Source organism: Hyperolius riggenbachi, chromosome 8 (genome assembly GCF_040937935.1).
Source record: "Hyperolius riggenbachi isolate aHypRig1 chromosome 8, aHypRig1.pri, whole genome shotgun sequence".
Taxonomy (NCBI): domain Eukaryota; kingdom Metazoa; phylum Chordata; class Amphibia; order Anura; family Hyperoliidae; genus Hyperolius; species Hyperolius riggenbachi.
In genome coordinates, this window is record NC_090653.1 from 83,680,178 (window position 1) to 83,703,006 (window position 22,829).

A 22,829-nucleotide genomic window follows, 5' to 3' on the forward strand; every position below is an offset into this window, starting at 1 on the left:
ATATAGTGTGGGCGTATCTGAAACCTACTAGTTTAGGAGGGCACTGTCCACCCAATCACATTATAGGTTGCCATACATTAGAACGATTATGGGCAGATTCGACCAAGAGACAAATTTATCTCTAATCGAATCTGATTAGAGATAAATTTGTCTCTAGTCGAATCTGCCCACACACTACAGGCCGATTCTCATCCGATTTCAGCATGAAATCATCAGGGAATCGGCTGAGCCGCCGCTACCATCCAAAATGTATAAATGTATGTAGTTTAGTGCATTTATACATTACCTGTCCTGTAGCAGCTTTCAAACGGTGTCCGTCCATCTTGCCGGGTAAGCCGCATACACGCTAGCGGTGCATAGCATTTGACGTCAGACGCTATGCGCCGCCGGCATGTATGCGGAACCCGGAGAGATGGACGGAGACCGCGTGGAGGCTGACACCAGACAGGTAATGTATAAATGCACACACACTACATACATTTATACATTGCGGCGGGTTTCGTCGTCGTTCGCAATTTGGCCGCCGTACCGCCGCGCACCCGACCAACTAACTTCGGCCCGAAATTTTCCAGCATGCGTGATCGACCGTGCGGCCAATTTCTGTCCCGAATTTGGTCGCTTTGTCGGTCGGGCATGCACTTGGCAGCACCAATTTTCATCCGATTTGATTATAATAATCAAATTGGATGGTCGATTGGTTGGTTGGGTCGGCTAATGTATAGCCCCCTTATCACGTTAGGGGAATTTCCATATGGACTTTCACACTTGCTCACCTCAACCATACTAGAGCTGACAACGGACCCAAAACCATTATTTTCAATGGACCAATTCAAATTTATACATTCAGTTTTCGTCCGTTGCGTTTTTCACGTCATCCTGGATGTCTGTAAAGAGGCAAGGGAAAGAGCAGCACACCAGGCATTTCTTAAAATTGTGCATCAAACAATGCTGTAATATGGTGACCAGCACTTCCCAGAGATAAATGTCCAGGTCCATTAATGTTCTGCCCCGCTCTTTTGGTGGTGAAGATCTCAGGAGTAGAGATGGTCAATGAGATGCAAAAAAAATTCTTATTGATGCAGGATTATGCAAAAAAAAAAAAAAAAAATTCTTGAAATTCCGCATTAAAGTAAAAGAAAAGTACTCCTGCTACTAGGAACAGTTCTCCAATCACAGCACCAAGCATTGTGATTGGCCAAAGTCTGAAACCTAGCAGTTGGTTCACCTCAACCAATCTAGTGCCAACTGTTCCCCATGAGGTTTCCTGCTGGGTCCCCTAAAGTAGACTAGTGCTGTTTTACATAGCTGATGTAAGTAAAGAACTGTGTAAAGATTGTGGCACTAGTCTAGTTTAGAGGACCCAGCAGGAAACATCATGGTTGGCACTAGAATGGTTGAGGTGAGCCAGGAAGAGAGTCCATACAGAATTCTGCTAACGTGATTGAGTGGACTGTACCCTCTGCAAGGTTTTAGATAGGTTGTAGACTAGTAATGATAAACCCACACTATTCAGCTAATTACAGCACAGTCCCCAGTATCTGCCGGCGCCGGCAGGGATCGCCTGATGCCGAATAAATGTGCTTTCTGGTTGCCCTCTAAATACTTACCAAGCCTCCTCTTGCGCCTAGCGGCTTTCTGGCTTCCCTGTGCACGCATGCTGGCATGTCACCTGACCCGCATCTCGTTACATGACTCCGGAAGCCGGTAGTAGCCCACTAGGTGCTGCAGAAAGTCTGCTAGACATCGCTGGAGGCTCAGTAAGTATTTAAAAAGCCTCAAAACCCGCCAAAAGTAAAGTCCCCGTTATACCTCAGGCATGCCGGTTAGTTGAGACTTCCGTTTGCCTGAGTTCCGTACTTCCATGAAATGCCTTAACCACTTCAGCCTTCAGTCGTTTTTCATCTTATGCATCTGAGCAATTTTCACCTCCCATTCATTTGCCAATAACTTTATCACTACTTATCACAATTAATTGATCTATATCTTGTTTTTTCCGCCACCAATTAGGCTTTCTTTGGGAGGTACATTTTGCTAAGAATTATTTTTTTCTAAATGCATTTTAACAGGAATATTAAGAAAAAAATGGAAAAAAATCATTATTTCTCAGTTTTCAGCCTTTATAGCTTTAAAATAACACATGCTATCATAATTAAAACCCACATATTATTTGCCTATTTGCCCCAGTTATTAAGCCATTTAAATTATGTCCCTATCACAATGTATGGCCCCAATATTTTATTTGGAAATAAAGATGCATTTTTTTAGTTTGGCATCCATAACTATTTACAAGCTTATAATTTAAAAAAATATTAGTTGTATACCCTCTTCACATGTATATTAAAAAAAAGTTCAGACCCTTAGGTAACTATTTATGTTTTGTTTTTTTTAAATTGTAATTTTTTAATATTTTTTTTTTTAGTTAAAAGTTTTATTTGGGTATTTTTTTGGGTGTGGGAGGTAAATCCTTAATTTTAAATGTTATTTATTGTGTCTTTTTGCAATAAAAATGTATGTGCATGTAGTTTTACTATTTGGCCACAAGATGGCCCCAGTGATTTTTTTATTTTCCTATCCTGTGAGCGAGCACATTTTTTTTTTCTTCAGAAAGACCACTGTCTCTGAAAAGAAGCCGTCAGTTTTTCTACTGGGGACTAAGATCAATGAATGGGAACAATGTTCCCATTCATTGATCTCCGGGCTACTGGGGGGGCACGGGAGTGCACTGGCGCACGCGCAGTAGCAGAGCAGCAGCCTTTTGAACTTGAAAGGCGAAAATGGTTAAAGGACCACGATCACGAAGAAGTGTACAATTTATAATAAATGTAATCACGTACAAACAAGAGGTACGTTTCTTGCAGACCAAAATGAGCCATAAATTACTTTTTTCCTATGTTGCTGTCACTCACAATAGGTAGTAGAAATCTGACTGAACCGACAGGTTTTGGACCAGCTTATTTGGGGGACTCTCAGCATGGCCTTTATTCTTTATAAAGACACTCCCTGAAAAGGATTTATAAAAATATGCTAGCCAGCCTCCCTTCTCGCTGCACAGTTTTTTGGCAGTTGGACAGAGCAACTGTCATTTACGAAGTGCTTTTGAAAAGAAAGAAGACACTGAGTATCACCAATGAGGAGATGAGCTGGTCTAAACCTTGTTTGTTTTGTCAGATGTCTCCTACCTACTGTAAGTGACTGCAACATAGGAGAAAAGTAATTTGTCTCATTTTACTCAGGAAAAATGTACTTCTTATTTGTATATGTTTACATGTCCTTTAAATTTGACTATTTTTGCGATAGTGGTCCTTTAAGTAGTAGACATTGTTGTGATTGAAGAACTGTTCCCTATGGCCTTTTTCACTGGCTCAACTCAGCCATACTAACTCCCACTTAGCTGAGTCATTTCTTATTAAGAAGAAGTGATGATGTATTCACGATCTCCAGTGTCGCTGAGTGGTGCACGTACTTTCCCTGATTCAGTAAAAACTATTTTAAAATTAAGATACACCTCGTATCCTTTATTTTATAATTTGTACTTTTTTTGTTGAATAATCATTTTGATAACCTGGAAAGACAGAATGAGAACAATGGTTACGCTCTGAGCCTGGTGATTCCTCGAAGTGCCTAGCCTCAGATGGGATGTACGTTTGGATGGTGATGAGAGACAATTTGGGCTGGATTAGAGAGGAGGAGAAGGAGGGGGGATTTGGCTGTACGTGGATCACTTTCAGCAGCTCTCTGTGCTGGTCTGGAAAAAGAGAGACACACACACATTCACACACAGTCTTCAGGGATTACAAAACTCAGGTCAGGAGAAATAGAGGTACCAGAGAGACTTTGACAGGGTAATGTGAGGGAAAGCCGAAGACAGCAAGCCAGTTACAGGAAGAAACATGGGAAGAGATGTAGGCTTACAGAATGGAGAAGAGAATGAATGGAGATGAAAGGCATATGAGTCGAGGCGATTCATTGATTGCAGACTGAGCAAAAGAAGAATAGCCTGAGATCAAATCAAAGAAGAAGGGGGAGCAAAAGTCTCAGAGTATGAGTAACATAGATGGGGGAGGAACTGCATATAATACAGTAGAGATAAGGAGGAAGTAGAAGAAACTTAAAGACTGCTGGAGTGAAAAGATCTGTTCTTCCCAGAATCCTCCACTTTGCCTCCATGACCAGCCATCCAGTAGTTAGCCTGTGCCTTCTTTGTGTCCTCAGTACCTGCCTTGTGACAGGTCATCCTCAGTGCCTGGATTACAAGCCACCCTTCCAACCATCGAAACCCTTGAATTTTTGCACCGCGTATTCCTCATTTGGGTGCTGTGACATAGGCCAGGACAGAGCCATCTCCGAGCGGTACCACTACATTACAGAATTCTTGGACCACATTGGGATCAGTGCCTGCGGAGAGTACATACAGAACATCTTGTGTCAGGTACTTATTCTACACTGTTATTTTATGACTGCTATAATTTTTCTTCTACTTCTTTGTCGGTGTATCCACCCCTGTTGATGCTGTATCTTCATGGTCTGGCATTATGTGCCATTGCTCTTTCTTGGGTACAATTGATTACATAACTGTAAAAGACTTTGGAGGGGACAATCCAAATGGTACTTGTGATTTCAGCATCACAATGTGGGCATCAGTGAATATGGCACTGGGAATCAGGGTGGTGGTTATTTTTTTTTAATCCCTGACATTCCCTGACTGATTCTTGTCTTCCCTAACCTAACCTAACCCCAAGCTCACCCACTTCTTTGTGTCCAGCCCAAATTGTAATCCCTTACTAATTGCTACCAACCACTCCTACCCAAAAATCATAAACTTAAGCCTAATCTCACCTGAAAACTTTAATTTGCCAAGTGCCTAACACCGACCTTGACTTCTCAACTTCACCCAGGCCTAATCTTAAGGCTGTAAATTATACTTGCCCTATCTCCCAGTCTATTGTAACTTTTCACCTAATACTTTCCCATAACTTGATCTGATAGACCTAGCCTAACCCTAACCAGACCCTAACACCCAGATCCCAACTCTTTTCCTGCTTACTTTATCCCAGTGTGACTATGCCAACAGTGGAAATTTTTAGGAAGTGCATTTGACTGACCCAATTCCAGTTTGTATAAAATCTGCATGCAAGGCGGAATTATATTGTATTTCATTGTCCTTTTCTACTGAGTAGAGGTGTACTTCCGTGTAACCGATTTTATCTTCCTCTCTCTTGTCTGTCAGCAACTGAACATCCATCATCTTAGTCTTTAAAGACCAACAAGCTGTAATATGACTTTCATCTCCTCTTATACTGGGACTTGCAAGTCATCAGCAACCAGATTGAGAGTGTGTGTGTGTGTGTATATATATGAATATATATATATAATATTTGTGGTTCGCAACCACAAAAATAGGATGTGCTACATAGGTTGCGTAAAGCCCAGTAAACTTTTCATGCACTCTTTGCACATTTAAATTTTAGCCAGGTTTTGGGAATATACATCATGACTTGCAGTTCCCCGGTAGCCCATGCTTGCACATGTAGTTACACAGCAAATCAATGTAAAAGAAAACTCTGCATTCATGCCGGTAAAACCTGCAGTGATATTGGAAATGTTCATACGATAATCATGGTCTATGATTTAGGACGGGGTATAAGGTGAAACATATTAGCCTTTTATGGCATACATATTTCCAATAATATAGATGCAGAGTTTTCTGTATGCATTGTACTACGGGCTTGACTGGCCCTCTGATTTGCCTTTTCCAGGAACATGGTCAGTAGTGTCCCTTCTTCAACCTGTACTTCACAGATGCACACTGCCACCACAGTAATACATGTTGGGACCTGCAGTTCCATAATTATACATGTTGGGACTTCCAGATTCACGGTAACACATGTTGGGACTTGCTGTTCTTCAGGAGATGTTAGGACATGCAGACCCTTGGCAGTACATGCTGGGACTTCTAGTTCATTAGCAGCACACATTGGAATCTGATTCACAAAGCATTTCTGTTAAATTATCTCATCTTATTTATTAACTCACAATGTATCTCTCCTTAAATGACTTAACTCATGATTCACCTCTCCTCATATAGCTTAACTCATGGTTTAGCTCTCCTTATCTAACTTAAATTATGGTTTAGCTCTCCTTACTCGACATAACTCATGGTTTAGCTCTCCTTATTTAACATAACTCATGGTTTATCTCTCCCTATCTATTTATCTCATGAATTATCTCTTCTTATTTGTTTATTTCATGCATTAGCACTCCTTACAGTTAAGGTGAAAAATAGGTAACATTTGTGAATCAACCCTTAAGGTGAGATAATTTAACAGAAAATCTTTGTGAATCAGGCCCATTGTGAGTTGTAGTCCCTTAGCAGGCTGACAACAATAAATGCTGAGACCTGCAATTCCCCATCAGATGTTGGGGCATGCAGTTCCTCAGGAGATGTTGGGACATGCAGTTTTTCAGCAGGGGATGTTGGGACATGCAGTTCCTCAGCAGGAGATGTTGGGACATGCAGTTTTTCAGCAGGGGATGTTGGGACATGCAGTTCTTCAGATGTTGGGACATGCAGTTTTTCAGCAGGGGATGTTGGGACATGCAGTTCTTCAGATGTTGGGACATGCAGTTTTTCAGCAGGGGATGTTGGGACATACTGTTCCTCAGCAGGAGATGTTGGGACATGCAGTTTCTCAGAAGGGGATGTTGGGACATGCTGTTCCTCAGCAGGAGATGTTGGGACATGCAGTTTCTCAGAAGGGGATGTTGGGACATGCTGTTCCTCAGCAGGAGATGTTGGGACATGCAGTTCCTCAGGAAATGATGAGACCTGCAGTACCTCAGTATGAGATGATGAGACATGCAGTACTTTAGGATGAGATGATAAAACATGCATTTACTCAGCAGGAGATGTTGGGGCATGCAGTTCCTCAGGAGATGATGGGACATGCAGTTCCACAGGAGGACATGAGACATTCAGTACTTTAGGATGAGACGATGGGATATGGAGTTCCTCAGAAGGAGATGATGGGGTATGCAGTTAATCAGGAGGAGATGATGGGACATGCAGTTCTTTAGGAGATTATGAGACTTGCAGTTTCTCAGGAGATGATGGGACATGCAGTTCCTCAGTAGGTGATGATGGAACATCCAGTTCCTCAGTAGGGGATGATGGAACATCCAGTTCCTCAGTAGGGGATGATGGAACATCCAGTTCCTCAGTAGGGGATGATGGGACATGCAGTTCCTCAGTAGGGGATGATGGGACATGCAGTTCCCCAGTAGATGATGATGGAACATCCAGTTCCTCAGTAGGGAATGATGGAACATGCAGTTCCTCAGAAGGAAATGATGGGACGTGCAGTTGCTCAGGAGGTGATGATGGGACCTGCAGTTCCTCAGTAGATAATGAGACATGCAGTTCCTTAGCAGCAGCACTTTTTGGAACCTTCAATCCCTCATCAGCACACATTGGGACTTGTAGGTCTTAGCAGCAGAGGTTGCAGCCTGCATTTCCTTAGAAGGTTGACAGCAGCAAGTTAGGACTTGCACTTCCTCAACAGCACATGTTGATACTTGAACTACCTCATCTGTCCATGTTGAGAACTGCAGTTCCTCAGCAACACATGTTGGGACTTGCAGTTCTTTAGCAGGGTCACAGCAACTCGTGTTGGGACTTGCAGTTCTTTAGCAGGGTCACAGCAACTCGTGTTGGGACTTGTAGTTCCTTAGCAGACTGACATCAACTCATGTTTGGACTTGTACTTTCTCGGCAGCACCCGTTAGGACATGCAGTTCCTCACCTGCAGGTGCTCAACAGCTTATGTTGGGAATTGCATCTCCTTAGCAGTCTGAAATTAGCACATGTTGAGACTTGTAGCTCCTTATCGGCAGCATATGTTAGAATTTTCAGTTCTTCAGGACTCACAGATGTAACATGACATATTTTTAGGTCTCTCCCTATTTTCTATTCCAAAGCCCTATTTCTTTTATTAGGTGTCTCTTCCACCTCCGCCTCGCTCATTCACCTCTGCCTGGCTCTTGTCCCTCTTGTCATTCAGTCCCCTCCCATGTCCCTTTTCCTGTTGGCTCCCCATCTCCTTCCTGTCTGTCTTTGGTTTGGAATGGCACGTCTGCATCTTAAATGGGTGCTGCATATAATGTGGCTGTTATATAATGTTACTGGCCACCACCACAGGCTGCCTGATAATTAATGAGATGCGCCAGTTTTCCACTCGTGTCTCCCTCGCTTCAGAGGCAAGCCAACCAGAGATCGTAAGGTTAATATTACAGCTGGCATCCGGACAGGGGAACATTTTGCATGTATGAGAGGAAACAGCACAAGGCCCCATTGTGGTCTTTACGGAAACCCCTTCTAAGAGGATGAGAAGAGAGCTATGTCTGAAAGCCAAATATATACAGACAGGGGCCAGAGACGATAGATAGGGGATAATGAGCTAGAGAGAGACCCCTGCAGGCAAAGCCACCAGCGACAAGTGTTTGTTTTCCTGTCAGGCATTGGCATATGAGCAGGACACGTTCTCCATCATTTCCTCCATGTTTGCCTGTACCTCCAGTGACTGCAGACAATGGAGCAGTTGCAGGCATTCCCTCAGTGCAGCCACAAGCAGGGCAGGTGATTTTTATAAAACCAGTCCATGCAGGAGCCTTAATCTGTGAAGTATTTAAATCCCACTTACAGGGACTGTTTTAGAGATTTGTAGAAGGGGGAGTGCAATATATCAGTTTGGACCTGTGGTCATTTAGTTGAGGTACTGCAAGCAAGCAGACATAGAATCGCAAAAGAGGTACTAATCAACTTCCACTCTATGACTACAGAACGTTTTTCCTGAAGCTTTGCTTTAAATGTAGATTGCCCCATGCTATCCTCCACTGCATTAATCATTAAGACCTTCCACTTAAAGTGGTTTGAAACCAAGCATTTCTTCTCTGCTCTAAAAGATTATTTACAGCATAAAATCTACTACCACAAAACAAATTGTAGCAGAACAGCATTCAAACACAGCTCTTTCTTTTTCAGTGGGCAGCTTCCTGCCACATCCGAAGAGATGATAACATTATTTTGTTTACATTTCTTTGTCTGCTACAATACATTCCTAGCTTTGATGAAAATGAGCTCTCTCTGCTGTTGAAGCAGAGAGCTGAGAAGTGATCACTAGACAGATTTTATTATATAAATGTAGCAGCTATGCAATAAAGTGTCTGGGCAGCTTTCAGAACAGATAAACTGTACTTTGTGAGCTTGTAATTTGTATACAGACAATGGGGTTGCTTCACTAATGGTAGCACTGCGTAACAGCGAGAGTTAACAGCTGTTACGAGCACTGTAAAAGTAAGCGTGCTTTGAAGAAAACCTGAACTGAAAATTAAAAGTCAAAATAAACTTTTACTGTCATTGCACGCGACAAGCCCTATTGGCATCATAGTGAGCATAATTCATCAAAGGTCAGCGCAGGTTTAGAAAGTCATTGTATGTAGGGAATGGTAAATTCTTCACCACAATATATCAAATGCTCAGAGGTAGGTATCCGCCAAACATCAAAACTAGAAAAGGCTTACCAGCTCCCAACAACCCACATTATAAGGTTGTGAAATGGCTCAGGTCACAGATAACGTTCAGGGAACATCAGACGTCGTGAAGATCCAGTGGACATCCGTATGGAGGTAAAGTTTCAGGAATTTGTATAGGAAAACAAAAACGGCAATATCTAAGCGTAACCCGTTTATTTAGATAAAATTTCTTTAAAAGGCAGTAGACATAAAAACGATAACTCACATACGGGGCCCATAAACAGGGAACCCCAGAAGATTAGCGCGCATGTAATGGTCAATCGTAGATCAATAGACAATGGTGCCGCCTGTTATCTTCCTGACCGGTTTCGCAGTCTTGCGTCATCAGGGGAGAAAAGGCGAACAGGCGGCAGTGAGCATAATGGAGGACTGGGCAGTACGTACGCTATGCTGCTGAATTGCAGCATAGCAAACAGCATCATCACTAGTGTGGGTCCAGTCACATTAAAGGACTTGATCCCCGCACTCTGACCCAAGTGCAGGGATCAAGGGCCAATAAGAGTGCAGGGATCAAGTCCTTTAATGTGACTGGACCCGCACTAGTGATGATGCCGGTAGGATCGGAGCCGCGTTATGTTGATAGCATTCCCGATGCTGCAGTTCAGTAGCATAGCGTACGCTGACTGCCCGGTCACCCATTACGCACGCTATGATGCCAATAGGGCTCTGCCTCTGACACAGGAGATCAGGGTTCAAATCTCGGCTCTGCCTGTTCAGTAAGCCAGCACCTATTCAGTGCGGAGACCTAGGGCAAAACTACCTAACACTGCTACTGCCTATAGAGGGCACCCTAGTGGCTGCAGCTCTGGTGCTTTGAGTGCGCCCGGGAGAAAAGCGCAATATAAATATTTGTCTTTTAGCATGCAATGACAGTAATTAAGGCACACTTACTTTGAGGGCCCATTTCCACTATCGCGAATTCGCATAGCAATACAAGTGAATGGGACTGTTTCCACTTGTCAGGATTCCTTTGCGTTTTTCTGTGCAGGAAAAATTCGCATGGCAGAGCCATCAGAATTTGCATACCGCTATGCGAATCGCATACAATGTATTTAACAGGAAATTAGCATGCGGTTTGGGTATGCGAATTTTCATGTGAATTCGCATAGAAACAATGGAAAATCACACCAGCACTGCCATGGTTAAATTTGCATACATCGTCATCCATGCGAATTCGCATGAAAATTCGCATAGACCCGCATGCAAAATTCGCATCCGCATGCAATTTTTTTCCGCGACGATTCCCACCGCACAAGTGGAAATGCAGCCTCACAGTGCTTGTAACAGCTGATAACTCTCGCTGTTAAACAGTGCTACCATTAGTGAATCAGCCCCGATATTACTTGTGCACAAAAGAAAATATGGTAACTCAACAAGGGTGAAGAGGTGCCCAGGATAAGTTAAAACCGAGTTAAAAACTGTTACAAACGTGAAAAGATAGAAGTAGCTTACTTTTCAGGATGACATAATTGGTAAAGGATAAAGTTTTTATTTGCACCAGCTTTATCCTTTACAAATTGATTGTGTCATCCTGAGAGGTAAGCCACCTCTACCTTTTTTCGTTTTGAACTCACCTTATCCTGGGCGCCTCTTTGTCGTCGTGCTAGCTCACCTCCCCTGCTTCCCAGAAGGGGAGGAAGTTACGGTCTACAGTGGCCCTGCCACTGGTCGTACCAAGGATGTGATCACCTTACATCCAGCCATCCCTGGAGGTCCCCGAGTGGAGATGGTCATGTGTTCTCCACCTGCTTCATGTGGTTGGTTGCGCAACCCACTCTGAGAATATTTTGAATACTCTTTTTTTCCCCCCAACAAACTGAGTGACATACTGCGCTATTGGGCTCCTGTTGTAACTATGGGTAATAAAAAGTGGGAAAACATTTTTATTGAATGTTATGTCAGAGTTTTATCCCTCTTTAAGTCTAATACATAAAACTATATGCCTTATTTTGCTCCTTCAATCTATCTCGGATTCTTATTTGATCAATATACAGTTTAGTTCTTGCAATTAACTTTTTTGTTTTGTTTTATTAGGAGTGTTCACCTTATGCAGCCCATTTATACGATGCTGAAGATGCCAACACACCCCTTCGTGAACTTCCCGGTCTCTGCGGTAATTACTGTACCGAGTTCTGGTTCCGGTGTCGGTCCACGCTTAGTCTGATCATTGAGGGCAAGGACCTTTCAAACCTAGAAAGCGATGTGGTCAAATTCTGCCGCTACCTGACACTAGATGATGTAAACTATTGCTACCCCAATGTCCTCACTAATGCAGAACTGAACAGTGGCCTGGGGGAAGTGAAGGAAGATGAAGAGGGGTGTCTCCAGCTTTGCTTACAAGAGATTGCCAATGGATTGCGCAATCCGGTAGCTATGGTTCACGCCAATGATGGGACACATCGCTTTTTCATAGCTGAGCAAATGGGCTATGTGTGGGTCTATCTGCCTAATGGATCACGAGTGGACAAACCATTCCTTAATGTCTCCAAAGCTGTATTGACCTCCCCATGGGCAGGAGATGAGAGAGGATTCCTTGGCATTGCCATGCATCCCGACTATCGTCACAATGGAAAGTTTTATGTCTATTATTCTATCTATGCAAAGAAGGAAGAGAAGATACGAATAGCAGAGTTCCACGTCTCTACGCAGGATGTGAACATGGCGGACCACAAATCAGAACGGTATGGCTCTTAGAAATAACTATTGGAAGGAGACTTCCTGAATATGTATTGGAAGGAGACTTCCTGAATATGTACTGAAAAATGTATGTACTGAAACTAATTTTACAATTATTTCAGGAAACATAACTATTTTACTTGTGGTGGTCAGTGGGGATAAATGTGCTAAATAACACACTGTGTGACATAGCTGAGGTGATGGAACACCTGAACAAGAAATAGTAACTGGGTGGATCCGTAGATGAACTACTCAGAGGCTCAGACTCTGGCCAAATAATATTTTGGGTGTGCTTTTCACTAGTGTAGCATCTCCCTGTTTGTAAGAACACTTACTTCATCTGCCATGTCTGACGTCCTAGCTGGCTGCACGATTCTCATGGCCAACAAAGTGTTCTCTCTGCGGAGGTGCAATATACCATTTGATCAATAAAGCAATTACATTATTATTGATTTTCCTTCTGAATCTGTATATATGGCACTGCAGCACCTTCCACTGTTGACATGCAGTAGGCATGTCTATACTGCAGTCAGATGATTGTTCTTATACTTCTGCACTGCTCCATTGTTTACCAGAGTCCAAAAATCCACTTGAAATGATTAAAGTGGTCACTGAGTAGCCAGATATCCATTTGCCTGGTCTTGTCCTAGTACTGTACTCAGGTATTCTTTCCCCAGCCAGGAACTAGTGGTTAGCACTCTTGCCTTGCAGCGCTGGGTACCCGGTTTGATCCCAGCCAGGGCACTATGCGCGGAGTTTGAATGTTCTCCATGTGTCTGTGGGTTTCCTTTGGGCACTCCGGTTTCCTCCCACATCCCAAGACATACAGATAAGTTAATTGGCCTAGCCCTAAATTGACCCTAATGGTTAGATTGGGAGCTAGCTAGTATAGTGCCCAGTATAGCTAGTATAGTGCCCAGTATAGCTAGTAAAGTGCCTAGTATAGCTAGTATAGTGCCCAGTATAACTAGTATAGTGCCCAGTATAACTAGTATAGTGCCCCAGTATAGCTAATATAGTGCCCAGTATAGCTAATATAGTGACCAGTATAGCTAGTATAGTGCCCAGTATAGCTAGTATAGTGCCCAGTATAACTAGTATAGTGCCCAGTATAACTAGTATAGTGCCCAGTATAACTAGTATAGTGCCGAGTATAACTAGTATAGTGCCGAGTATAACTAGTATAGTGCCGAGTATAACTAGTATAGTGCCGAGTATAACTAGTATAGTGCCGAGTATAACTAGTATAGTGCCGAGTATAACTAGTATAGTGCCGAGTATAACTAGTATAGTGCCCAGTATAGCTAGTATAGTGACCAATATAGCTAGTATAGTGACCAGTATAGCTAGTATAGTGCCCAGTATAGCTAGTAAAGTGCCTAGTATAGTGCCCAGTATAGCGCCCAGTATAGCTAGTATAGTGCCCAGTATAGCTAGTATAGTGATCAATATAGCTAGTATAGTGACCAGTATAGCTAGTATAGTGCCCAGTATAGCTAGTAAAGTGCCTAGTATAGTGCCCAGTATAGCTAGTATAGCGCCCAGTATAGCTAGTATAGTGCCCATTATAGCTAGCAAAGTGCCTAGTATAGTGCCCAGTATAGCTAGTATAGCGCTTAAGTGTGGGTGGGTGTGTAGGTAGTTCCCCCCACGGCCGCCGCTCCTGTTACCTTATGAGCGGCGGCCGCTTCCTTCCTCATATTCCCCCAGGCGCCGCTCTCCTCTAATCCGCATCTTTTATTACAGCATCGCGTATTGCGGCTGCTGTAAGGAAGGGAAGGAAGCGTGGCAGTGGCTTCCTGTAGCGACGATATGCATCGCCGTTACCATGGGAACCCTGCCGTGCTTCCTTCCCTTCCTTACAGCAGCCGCAATACGCGATGCTGTAATAACAGATGCGGATTAGAGGAGAGCGGCGCCTGGGGGAATATGAGGATATGAGCAGCCGCCGCTCATAAGGTAAAAGGAGCGGCGGCCGCGGGGCGGAAGGGGCGAGAGGCCAGACGCCGCGGCCCGGAGGAAAACTGCCAACGGACCGGCAGTGGGCCCCGGCCCGGTGGTTGGGGACCCCTGCTCTAGTGGATAAGCGTGCAGAGGCAAACAGTGGTAGAGCAGATAAATGGTAGATGAACAGAAAATTAAACCTCGAAGCCGTCTTTTTTTAAGGCTTAAGCCTTTTTGGTGATCAATAATTTTACAGTAGAGTCCTGGTTATCTGAAACAAACCAGCAGTCTCAACCAATTGGCACAAAGCGCCGGCAGTACGCATAGGGGTGAAGGCAACATCTTTGGCGGTTTGTGGGCTCTGCTATGCTTAAAGAGACTCTAAAGCCTTTTAAAATCACCTTTTTATTAGCCATTTATGTAAAGCAGTATCAGCCAAGCTAAAATGCCACATTCCCACGTCAGAATGAGGTAATTAAACCCGCTAAATACCGAGGCAAAATTTTGCTGCCCGGGGAGGCAGAGCTTAGCGCTGTAGTTCTGCCTCCATTCGCGTCAATCCTCCACTTATCGCCGCCTCTCCCCCGCCTCTCTCAGTGAAAGAAGACTGAGAGAAGCGAGGAGAGGCGGCGATCAGCAGGGATTGACGCGAGTAAAGGCAGAGCTACAGCGCTAAGCTCTGCCTCTATTAGGAGGCGATCCACGCATTTGGCCCCAGGGATTTGGGGAGTTTAATTACCTCATTCTGCCACGGGAATGCAGCCGTTTAGCTTGGCTGATACTGCTTTACAAAAATGGCTAATAAAAGGGTGATTTTTAAAAGGCTTCAGACTCTCTTTAAAGACTGGGTTCCAACTTTTAATACAGAGTTCATGGAAAGTATATAGAGCGGGATGTATAGTACTGTGTTAGCTAGGCCTATTTTTAACATGGAGTCTCAAGCAACCAGAAAGCACACTTAGGGCCAGTTCACACTGTCCATAGAAATGTTTCCAGAATGGAACGTGCTGTATTCCGATGGATGCATCCTATGTTGTATCAATAGGATCTGTTCACATTAGTCCATTTGAAATAGATCCATTTGGTCTGTTCAACTGAACTGATTGCAAATATAAGGAGACTGCGATAATTCCATATTGACAGATGCATCAGGGAATGTAAGTCACAGATGAAAAACTGATGCCCAAATAAAAACTGATCCTTCTGGTGGATCAGTTTTTCATCCCCCACCAGTGCCGGATAACCAAGACTCTACTGTAGCTGTAACCCTTCCTAAAACTGACCCAGATACGAGAATTATGTTACCAGTCTTGGACAAGCATGCAGCCAGAGGCGTGGCACCATCAGCACAATCTGTCAGTGGGCAAAAGCTGATCATTCATGGTCTGCAATGCCTAAATCTTGCCTACAATGACAACAGAAGCCGGGAAGCCAGACCTGGTGCATTATCACCTTTTACAGTGTATGCGAGGTATGTACTGAATGCAAGGTACCCATAAAATTGGGTTGTCTCTCAAACAACCTCTGACTGAACTTCAGTGGTAGATTCTTCTTATTCTTGTTTTCTGATCTTCAGTCCCCATCTGCCATCTTGCTAATGCTACATACTCACCAGAAGTAGGATCGGGGAAGCCACGGCGACGCGACGAATAAGCGTTCCCCGATCCCTCTTCCTATCACAGGAACACGCGATGGCACATGACAGGCGCGAACGAGAGTTCAACTGATCACAGGACTTTGCACGGGAGTCGTCGGGAATCTTAATGATCCGCCGTGACGGACGTAATCGTAGCTTGGCTCAAAACATCGCGCACATGTACCTACATCACAAAATCATGGAAACGATCGCTATTCATGCAAAAAAACACCAGCTGCAGGAGAAATAACATGAAAAGTCACATTGTGGGTACGTGCCTGTAGGGCCCCATTTGATATGAATCGTATGCTTGGGGGCCAGTACAGGATCCTGTACCTGTAATGTTTCTTTCCAAAGGCAGCTGATGGAATTAAGCTCTTTTTTTCTCAAGGTAGCTGGCAGCTTGTAATACTGCATTGTAATGCCAAGATTCTGTGTAGACAACTGTTAATTTAGTTCAAAGGAACAGTCTCCACACTTCAGAAGTGTACTTACAGAGCGTTTACTTGCAATCTGCCAGATTAAACAATAGGGTGGAAGGAGGTCCAGCAACTTAAGCAGAACAAAGTAGTTTACACAGAAATCATTTATAGGTAATAATGTCAGCAAGCAGCCACCTGCTAATCATACTACGCTGAGTGGCCAGAGAAATCAGAGACAACCTATAATAACGAGTTGGCACACCTATAGCTCTGATCATAGCCGATCTTCTCCTTGGCATGGACCCAACAAGATGCTGATACCGTTGCTGAGGAATGTTGTCCTATGCTGACATAATGGCAGCTCTAAATTGGGTCAGATTGGATGGTGGTGTTTCCAAGCTTTGAAGTGACCTTTCAACTTCATCCTATGAATGCTCAATAGGATTGAGGTCAGGGGGACTGAGCTGGCCATGGAAGCAGTTTAAACTCTGATATTCCTCAAAGCAATTTGAGACCGATCGAGCACAGTGGCAAGGGGCCACTACAGGACTCTTTTCCTATTTTTCTGAGATTCCAAAGCCACTCTACAGCATGAAGTACTCCTGCTTTCCTTAATTAGAGAAGGGGAAAAGTAGTGATAGTAGAAAGGACCAGTGTGACAGTATGTGTGGCTGTGGCTAGAGAGGTGTTGGGTGAGGATGATTTCTACCAGATGTTTTGCATTAAAAGAGGTCCTTCATTCTCATCTCAGAGAGTTTAGCCAGGCACATGCAACTTTGATTGGCAAATCAATGACCATTTTTTCCCACCTCCATGTAGTAGGAGAGCTAACAGATTTTGAATACTAACAGCTGATTATGTAGGTGACTTCTCATACTACATGGAGGTGGTAAAATTGGCCAATCAAATTTGGAAGTGTGTATGCACCCTTTAGCCTGGTACATACTGTACCTTCAATTTTGATTGACCAATAATTGGACAATTTTACGTCTTCCACGTAGTGTGAGAGATTATCTACAGAATTTGTTCATAGTACTCAAAAAGTGTTGGCCATTATGCTACATGTAGGTAGTAAAATTAGTCAGTCATTGGCCAATCAAAATAGGACGCGTGTACTGAGCTTTAAGTAGATTTTGAATACTATGAGCAGATTTTGTGGGTAAACTCTCATACTACACGAAGGTGGCAAAATTGGTCAGTGATTCGCCAATCAAAATTGAAGATGTTTACCAAGCTTAAAGTGTACCTGAGACGAAGAGGGGGGAATCCATACATACCTGGGGCATCCTCGAACCCCCTCCAGGCTTACTGCACCCTTACCGTCCTCCTCCGCCTCCTGGATATTTTGAAACTGGCCCCGAAAAGTCCTCCAGTTGAGGCCAGTCGGCTCGGATGCAGTCTGGCCAAACGCACTCCCCTGTTGTGCTCACATGGGCGGGAGGGTTATGCGCCTGTGCAGTACTGCACAGGATGCTACAGACCAGGGAGTGTGGCCGAGCATGCGCAGTACGCCAGGGACAGGAGGATTTTCTGTGGCCAATTTCAGAAGAACCAGGAGGCAGAGGAGGACAGCAAGGGGGCTGGGGGAAGCCCCAGGTATGTATACATTTTTTTCCCCTCTTCGTCTCAGTCTTACTTTAAGGCATATGAATAGATTGTGAGCTCTGCTGAGGGACAGTAAGTGATGTAATTTGTCCAACAGATTTTGTAGAGTGTTTCATAATATGGCAGCAGCTCTATATAAAAAGGGTAAATAATTCAAAATAGATTGGCCTGCTGTTCCAGCATCTGTACCTCTGAGTTATTACTCTACAGCAGGAGCTTGATGGACTTCAGGCTGCCTGGATCTCATCTGGTATTTGGGAGGTTGCAGAGAACTGCCTGATTTATTTGTGAATAGTAATCTGAGAATGGCAATGTGACGCAGCTGTTTCCATATTAATTGTCTGGCGGTGGAGAATATATACTTTGTGGTGAGGAGTGGGAGAAGCGGACAGAGATTTCGGCACGTACACACAGGGATCCGGAATCCTCTGCACACGGTGCTCAGCTCATTGTAAACTATCCGCTGCACAACATACAGGATGCTATAGCTGAGGTACGATAGGCAGCACTGTGGCACGATGATATATAACACTGAGGCACACAATGATATGTAACACTGGACACTGGGGCCCATTAGTAAGTAACACTGAGGCCGGTTTTACATTTATTTTTTGAGTTGTGATGCTCCTGTTGCATTGCACCGCAACAAATGACTAGTGTATTACCCTGCGGCACAGTGCGCCAACAGGGTCATAGCGCTGCTCCCCACTCATTGACATACTCCCTGCTAGACATCACAAGGGTTCCCTGGGATTCCCGTCTGTCTGCTCATGTGCCTTGTGATGGATCGTACTCCGTCGTTTACACTACGTGCGTCGCCCATAGACTACCATTACCCCAAGCACCATGCAGGACTCTGAGGCAGGGAACACACTTGATTATTTTCGTGTGCGTTTTCTGCACAGAAAAACTGAGAACTCATGTTAATCAATGGGCTAGTTCACACTTAATGTGTTTTTCGCATGCAGAAAAAAAACTGACATTCTGCATGATGACTCTGCACATTTTGTCAGTTTTCTCTATCAATTACATCAGCTGCTGTGAAAAAATGTGTGCGTTTTCTTGCATAAAAACACACTTGGTGTGCAGGAAATGTACGCAGAAAAACGCGCGTGGAAAACTGAAAGGCGAGTGCGTTCCCTGCCTGAACAGATGTAAAAAAGCAATTCTGGACCTACCTGTGGTTTCCTCCAGCCCCCTGTAGACCACAAGTTCCTTCTGCGTCCTCCGGGTCCCCTCCGTGATCCCGCTGGCGTCTCCGGTAGGTGAGCGACTTCAGCCAAAGTCGCACATGTGCGGCCTATCCAGGCACCCGTTGCGTCATCGTGCCCATTGCTGTAAAGGTGCTGTTCATGCGCAGTACTTGAAAGACTGGACCACGCATGCGCAGGACCTTTGTGGCGACAGGCGCAATGATGCGTCGGGTGCATGTGCGACTTAAGTTGAATTGCCAGGTTTGCGGAGCTGCAGCAGGACCACGGAGGGGACCAAGAGGACACCAAGGGACCTCGCGGGCTACGGGGGCTGGAGGAAGCCCCAGGTAAGTTCAGATTTGCTTTTTATGCCACTGTACTTCCGGCACACCACAAGGGACCGCAGTAAGTGTGAATGTCTCCATAGACTTTAATTGCTTTTGCGGTCCATTGTGGCAAAATAGGGTAATGCAATGCAGGTATACCATGCATGTATAAAAGGAGTTGCGGGCACATTATTGATGTGTAACACTGAGGCACATAGAAGAACTGTTGGAGGTTTTGATGGTTCTATTATACTTCATTCCAGGAAATAGATATCTAGCCCTAGTAGATAATCTGCACACAATCCAGAATGATACACAGACCATGTGAATAAGGGCCTGCGGTATGTTCTCTCCATCATTCACAACCCTCACCAGCAGCATTCCTGTTACCAGGAATGTGTCTGCATCATGCTTTCTGTCCCAATTGTCTGCAGCGATGTAACATATAGTTTGTGGTGAGGAGTCTGCTGGCAGGAAGGAAGCGCAGAGGAAAGGATAAGCTATCCACAGTGTTGTAAGTAGAATGCTGGATGAAAATAGAAGTGTGTGCAGCCTCCTCAGGATGTTCTACAAAGAAAAGGACATTCAGAATGTCAAGTGTCCTGTCCTGCATAGTCTTGTGTTGTTTGTGAGCTCCTTGTATGTCTTATCTTGTATGTTAAAGACTAACCAGCAAGCTCATGGTGACCCAGAACTCTTGTATGTTAAAGGGACCCTGAGCAGTGGTAAAAAAAAAAGCAAATCTGGACTTACCTTGGGCTTCCTCCAGCCCGCCCATAGCCCACGATGTCCCTAGGTGTCCTCTGTGTCCCCTCCGTGGTCCCGCTGGCAGCTCTGTAAACCTGGCGACTTCAGAGGTTCAGTCTTTCAGGTACTGCGCATGTGTAGGACCCTTACAGCGACAGGTGTGATGACGCGCCGGGTGCCTAAACGGGTCGCGCATGTGCAACTTTGGCCGATGTCGCGCACCTAATGGAGCCCCCAGCAGCACCATGGAGGGGACCCGGATGATGCTGAGGGACCTCGGGGGCTACAGGGGGGCTGAAGGAAGCTTTTTTTTAACTGCTGTTCAGGGTCCCTTTGACCCATTTATCAATTTGCATAGCTGCGTAATATGTTGGTACTTTATAATTACAATAAATAATAAATAAGGTAAAAATCTCTGCAGCTAACACAGATTGCCCTGTGAGCGGTGCTGTCTCAGCACAAGGTGATCGCTTCTGGATATAGGCTTTATTATGTCATGCAATAATGAAGTCTGTTCTATTATCCCAGCTAGGTCAACATCTGCAAGGAGTTTTGTATGTTCTCCCCGTGTCTGCGTGTGTTTTCTCCGGGCACTCCGGTTTCCTCCCACAAGAAAACATACAGATAAGTTAATTGGCTTCCCCCTAAATTGGCCCTAGACTATGATACATACACTACACAATATAGACATATGGCTATGGTAGGGATTAGAATGTGAGCCCCTCTGAGGGACAGTTAGTGACAAGACTGTATATACTCTGTAAAGCGCTGCAGAAGATGTCGGCTCTATATAAATACAAAATAATAAATAATAATAATTATTATATGCTGTCTCCTAGCATATAGGACTAACATTGGGAACTGAAAGTAGGCTTTGCAGTGCCTCCCAATTTTTTCAGATAATGGAAGAAGGTCACTTGAGCCACACCCCTGATCACTCCCCTGACACACCCCTAGTCACTCATACTATAAAGTTTTCATAAGAAAAGTATGTTGTTTTATAAAACAAACCACATTTATCCTGATTAATTTTCCCTCATATTAACATTTAGAAATAAATCAATTTAAAAGATGGAAATAGAATTTAGAGTCAATTAAACACATTTTTCTGTAGAAAAATACATATATTTACATACATCTGTACGTGACTGATGAAAGGGGAATACATGCGGCAGAAAGAGGGACAGGGTTCCCAAAGAGGGACTGTCCCTCCAAAGAAGTGACAGTTACGAGCTATGGTGGTACCTGCAACTCTGTTTGCTTTGCAGAACCCCCAGACCAAGACTGGTCTCTATCATAAATATTGACTGCTTGTCAAAACTGTAATCCACAACTGGTGGTGTACATACAGAGCCATAGACCCCAGTGCAAATTATACCTTGACCCCACCAGAGCTGTAAATTTAGTTATCACACTAGACTGTGCGCCAAAATCTGCTTTCTACTCACAGCTGCAGTTTGAGAGCCTAGGATGGAGGGTAGAGGGACTGTTTGTTTATGAACACCAATATTTAAAGAAAAAATAGGGATGATCTTTATAGTGCCAATGCAGAGCTCATTCAGTAGTTATAGGAGTGCGGGCCTTCTGATGCAGGGGCCCAGATGCAGTCACAACCTCTGTCCTGCTAGTGACAGCTCTGCATTACACCGGTGGCATTTTTCGGTATTGTAAGGGTCCTTGACTGATGACCTCCTAAAGCGAGGACCCTTAAAGACACAATACACAAGAATGCTACTACATGCAGAGCTAGTGCTAGTGGGAGGGAGTGTGAGTGACACTCTCACATAAGGCGCCTATAGGCACGAGCCTACAGTGCCTTACTGAAAATCTGGCCATGTTCCCAGGTTTAGCTTTTTCTCGGAGTGTAATCAAGCCTTCTACCATTCGATTCCTGGAGTAATAGGCAAGATCTTGCACTTGTAAATAATTGTCTATGTTCTGTATGTGTTATGGACTGACTTACATACTATCATATCTGTGTATTCTCTTACATACTATCATATCTGTGTATTCTCTTACATACTATCATATCTGTGTATTCTCTTACATACTATCATATCTGTGTATTCTAGAATAATCCTAGAAGTGACAGAACCCGCATCCAACCACAATGGGGGGCAGATCCTGTTTGGAGCTGACGGATATCTGTACATCTTCACTGGCGATGGAGGACGGGCTGGTGATCCATTCGGAGAATTTGGGAATGCCCAGAACAAGTAAGCATCAATGGTTCTGCCATGAAAATCCGCATGCATACTTATGACATGTGCATTGTCAACCATGGATAGGAAGATAATCAACATCATAATTTATTGGTTACAGCATAAATATATACTTGTACCCTGTGTACATTTAGCAATGCAAGCCCTTGCCTTACCACCTCTGCAGGCAGCTCCTGTATTATATACAGTGATTTCATAGTATTTCCGTTTTCTTTTTAATAAATCAATGTTATTGATTATAAAATACAAAACAAGAAGGGGTATAGTACAGCTCTTGTCTCCAACATGTAGAGAAAGGTATGCAAAGTTGAAAAACATGAATATATATCCATTACCTTACAGAGGTAATGGATATATAGAGGCTTACAGAATAGTTTTTCCATTTTCTAACACTGACGTGAATTATAAAGCTCAGTAACACTTACAGCACCCGGTATTCAAAACAATCACACTGGGTAGTCTGGTCTTGG

The 22,829-nt window shown here is 44.0% G+C and overlaps 1 protein-coding gene across 1 annotated transcript in view; it reads left to right on the forward strand.

The window, feature by feature from the left end:
• Positions 1 to 3,956: 3,956 nt before the first annotated feature.
• LOC137528227 (HHIP-like protein 1) overlaps positions 3,957 to 22,829 on the forward strand; it is a 47,845-nt gene continuing 28,972 nt past the window's right edge. Inside the window, exons 1-3 of the mRNA XM_068249508.1 lie at positions 3,957 to 4,429; positions 11,623 to 12,269; positions 22,210 to 22,353. Coding sequence (XP_068105609.1) covers positions 4,166 to 4,429; positions 11,623 to 12,269; positions 22,210 to 22,353 — 1,055 coding nt within the window. The 5' untranslated portion in view covers positions 3,957 to 4,165. The remainder of the gene's footprint in view (positions 4,430 to 11,622; positions 12,270 to 22,209; positions 22,354 to 22,829) is intronic.